At 30.2% G+C, this 4,405-nt stretch overlaps 1 protein-coding gene across 1 annotated transcript; it reads left to right on the plus strand.

The window, feature by feature from the left end:
- The first annotated feature begins 2,940 nt into the window (after positions 1–2,940).
- Positions 2,941–4,150, plus strand: LOC145812911 (receptor-like protein 9a). The gene is made up of 3 exons (XM_082908144.1): positions 2,941–3,055; positions 3,218–3,361; positions 3,678–4,150. Exons 1-3 carry the CDS (start codon positions 2,941–2,943, stop codon positions 4,148–4,150), a joined length of 732 nt encoding a protein of 243 aa, XP_082764270.1.
- Positions 4,151–4,405: the final 255 nt, after the last annotated feature.

The raw sequence follows: 4,405 nt of genomic DNA on the forward strand, positions 1-4,405 counted from the left end.
AAAAAAACTGTCAGGAAGCATAATTAAAAAAAAAAAAATTACTCCTCCTTACCCTATGTCAAGAAAGCCAGTCTCTTGCCGATCAAAAAAAAAAAAAAGAAAGCCAGTCTCAGTTCGGTCCATTATGAAGTGCAAATCTTTTGAAGTACTTATAAAAGCAATAAGTCTGTCATGTTCACTATGTGCTCTGTAGTTGACTTCTAATGGCATTTGATTGTGGTCATATGCTCAGATTCTAAACTACTATCTAAGTGGAGCAAGATGAGACATCTAGATCTAAGTCGTAATTCTTTCGGTAAGGACATCTTACGGATTTTGGGTGCTCTCCCCTCACTTAAGTTTCTATCCTTACATGACAATGCAATAAAAGGACCACTTTCTATCCAAAGTGCACGAATTTTCTTTTCTTTTCTTTTCTTTTTTAATTCTTGGTTTTTAAAGTTTATTTTTTAAGCTTCATTTGAGTGTTGAGAAGACTTAAAAGGAAAATGAAATCTTACAGCTACACTACATATTGGCCAAGTGACTTTTCACATCTTTATTTCCTTTTCCACCTCCTGGCAAGCAAACTGTGGAAACTACGTTTTTGTTTGCTGTGTTTTCCTTTTCTGGTTTTTCTAATCTATCAATGCCATTGTAGACCATAAAAAATTAAAATCATTTTTTTTAGTTGGCCCTGAAGCACTAACTGATTGACCTGTAAAAAAATATATATATATATATATCTATATAATAAAGAAGAATGATTTTTGAATTTGTTCTACACATATTTGTCATAGTAGGATATTTGGACGGCTTAGATCTATTCAAATTTTAAAACAACGACTGGGATATATTTCCAAAAAATATCTTACATGTACATTTTCTATTTTCCCGCTTCTCTGTCTTACTTTTTCCTTTTCTTACCCATCCTTCCATAATCCCATGATCCCACCTTCCTCTCTCTCTTTTCTTTTCTTTTTTTTTTTTTTTGTTTTCTCCCATTTTTATTTTTCTCTCTATTTGTTTTTTTTTTTTCTCCTTTTTGTTCACTTATTTTTATTTATATTATATGGAAAAAGTCTACCATCCCCGAATTAGGAGTCAGATTTTTCTGTGTGTAATGGAGATTAAATTAATGAATTTTATGGTCCACAAATTAAATGAATTTGAAAAATTAATTATTATTTTTCAAATATATTGAATACTTGATAGACTTCATAAATTTAGACCTTATATGAATCTTCAACATTTATATAATAAAACAGGATGGTTTTTGAATTTGTCCTATACACATTTGTCCTACTAGAACATTTAGACGGCTTAGATCTATTCAAATTATAAAATAACGGCTAAGATATATTTTTCAAAAAATATCCTACTTGTACATTTTCTATTTTCTGCTTCTCTCTCTTACTTTTTCCTTTTCTCACCCATCCTTCCATGATTCCACCTTCCTCTCTCTTTTCTTTTTATTTTTTTATTTTCTTCCATTTTTATTTATCTCTCTATTTGTTTATTTTTTTTTATTTTCTCCTTTTTGTTCACTTATTTTTATTCGTATTATATGGAAAAGTCTACAATCCCCGAATTAGGAGCCAAATTTTACTGTGTAGTGGAGATTAAATTAATAAATTTTGTAATCCGCAAATTAAATGAATTTGAATAATTAATTATTATTTTTAAATCTATTGAATACCTGATAGACTTCATAAATTTAGACCTTATATAAATCTTCAACATTTATATAATAAAACAAGATTATTTTTGAATTTGTCCTACACGCATTTGTTCTACTGGGACATTTGGATGGCTTAGATCTATTCAAATTTTAAAACGACGGCTGGGATATATTTCCGAAAAATATCCTACATGTATATTTTCTATTTTCCCGCTTCTCTATCTTACTTTTTCCTTTTCTCACCCATCCTTCCATGATCCCATGATCTCACATTCCTCTCTCTTTTCTTTTTGTTTTTTTGTTTTCTCCCATTTTTATTTTTTTCTCTATTTGTTTATTTTTTTTATTTTGTCCTTTTTGTTCACTTATTTTTATTCATATTATATGGAAAAGTCTACCATCCCTGAATTAGGAGCCAGATTTTACTGTGTGTAGTGGAGATTAAATTAATGAATTTTATAGTTCACAAATTAAATGAAGTTGAGCAATTAATTATTATTTTTAAATATACTGAATACCTGATAGACTTCATAAATTTAGACCTTATATGAATGTTCAACATATTTTAATAAATTTGGACGATTTTTGAATCTTCAACATATTTTTGTCTTATTAGGACATTTGGATGGCTCAAATCTGTTCAAATTATAAAACAGTGGCTAAGATATATTTCCTCAAAAAATATCCTACAAATATATTTTGTATTTTTCCGCTTATCTCTCTTTTACTTTTTCCTTTTCTCACCCATCCTTCCATGATCTCATGATCCAACATTCCTCTCTTTTTTCTTTTTATTTTTTTATTTTCTCTCGTTTTTATTTTACTCTCTATTTGTTTATTTTTTTATTTTTTCCTTTTTGTTCAATATATTTTACATATATTTTCATACAATGTATGTATGCTCGTAATACACTAGAACATTATGGATACACATACAATTTATGTATAATTATATAAGCAAAAGCAATATTGTACGTATGCCCGTGGAAATTGTATGTATATTAGGCACATCTATCTATCTAGCTATATATTATATAAGCAAAAGCGAGTTTTTGTGAGAAGTTTTGTGAGAACTCCAAAATTTTATAATAAATTTGTGACTTTATCAAATTAAAAAATAAATTTATATAGTGTTGAGATTACAATTATATTCTAAGCCTAATATACACTAATATATATATATATATTGTCCCTTCAATTTGGTAATCGAGGTGCCCATAAATGTAGGTTGCATCGCAGCATCAAATCCAATTCTGTTCATCTCTATTTTCTTTGTTTCAATGTATTTAACATATTGTCCCTTCACTTTGGTAACGGAACTGACTTATAATGTTAGCAATTTGGAGGTCCTCATCCTCTCATGGAATCAGCTCAATGGAACATTGCCAATAGAAGGCAAGAAATTTTTCATTTTAAGTTACATTGTTAATTTGTTTTCAAATGGAAGTCAATTCATCGTCTTTATTATTATTTTTCTAATCTTAAGATCATTTTTGAGCTCTGTTATTTTTGTAAGTTCTTTTGGCATCATTTATCTTTTATTATATGTTTTGGCAGGTTTGGCACCTTTCTACCATCTGAAGATCTTGGATTTGCAACAGAATGGTTTCTATGGGAGTGTTCCTCCATTCATAGGGGCATCTTCTCTGAAAGCTTTATATTTGAATTCAAATAAATTTAATGGTTCTTTACCCATTCAAGGTAAAAATCTACCATGATGGTTTGTTAATGTAATTGTTACAAACTAAAAGCCAGACAAAAAGAAATTTAAATAAAGATGCTAATTTGCTGGATTTTATTTATTTATTTATTTATTATTATTATTATTATTATTTAAGTTCATTGCTTTGTGCTTGTTTAATTTGTTCATCATTGATGAAAACTTTGAACTATCATTACCTTTCCTCTTAAGAGGTAGTCAATTTCTTATAATAGAAAACATTGTAAAGAGTAGCATATAAATTTCTTCTAGCATGACCAGTGAGATGGGCATTACATAAATTTGTTGCTTTTGCAGGTTTATGTGAATTGAAGAAACTTGAAGAGCTCGACCTCAGCTATAACCACATTGAAGGAATCCTTCCTCCATGCCTAAGCAATTTGACATCTCTCAGGTTGTTTGATGTTTCTGGGAACCAATTCATGGGAAACCATTTATCATCTCTGTTGGGCAGCCTCAATTCCCTAGAGTACATTAATCTTAGGCATAATCATTTTGAGGGATTATTCTCATTTAGCTCATTTGTGAACCATTCCAAGCTTGAGGTGGTTGCAATTACAAGTGATAATGACAAATTTGAGGTGGAAACTGAATATAAAGATTGGTTACCCATGTTTCAGTTGAAGGTCTTTGTGCTACCAAACTGTAATCTGAACAAGCGCTCTGGTGATTTTCCGAAGTTTCTTCTTCACCAGAACACACTAAGTTTTATTGATCTCTCCCACAACAACTTGGAAGGTTCATTCCCAAACTGGCTACTTTTTTTTTGATAAGCAAAAGAGAGCTTTATTGATGAAGAAAGCAGAACAAGCATACAACTTACATCAATAAAGAGGGAAGTGCAAAAGCATCACCGCAGGCCTTAGCAATCCCAACTAGGTTGGCACCACTAGGGAAGCAAAATCATCTGCTAGCACTTGACCCAAGATTGGCGAGAAACCAATCCAGAGAAAGCAAGAGAAAGGGAAAGGAAAAAAAGAAAAACCAGACCAGCCACCTAAACATTGACTAAACAGAATAATAAA

This window comes from Camellia sinensis, chromosome 15 (assembly GCF_055761805.1).
Source record: "Camellia sinensis isolate YWXY chromosome 15, ASM5576180v1, whole genome shotgun sequence".
Taxonomy (NCBI): Eukaryota; Viridiplantae; Streptophyta; class Magnoliopsida; order Ericales; family Theaceae; genus Camellia; species Camellia sinensis.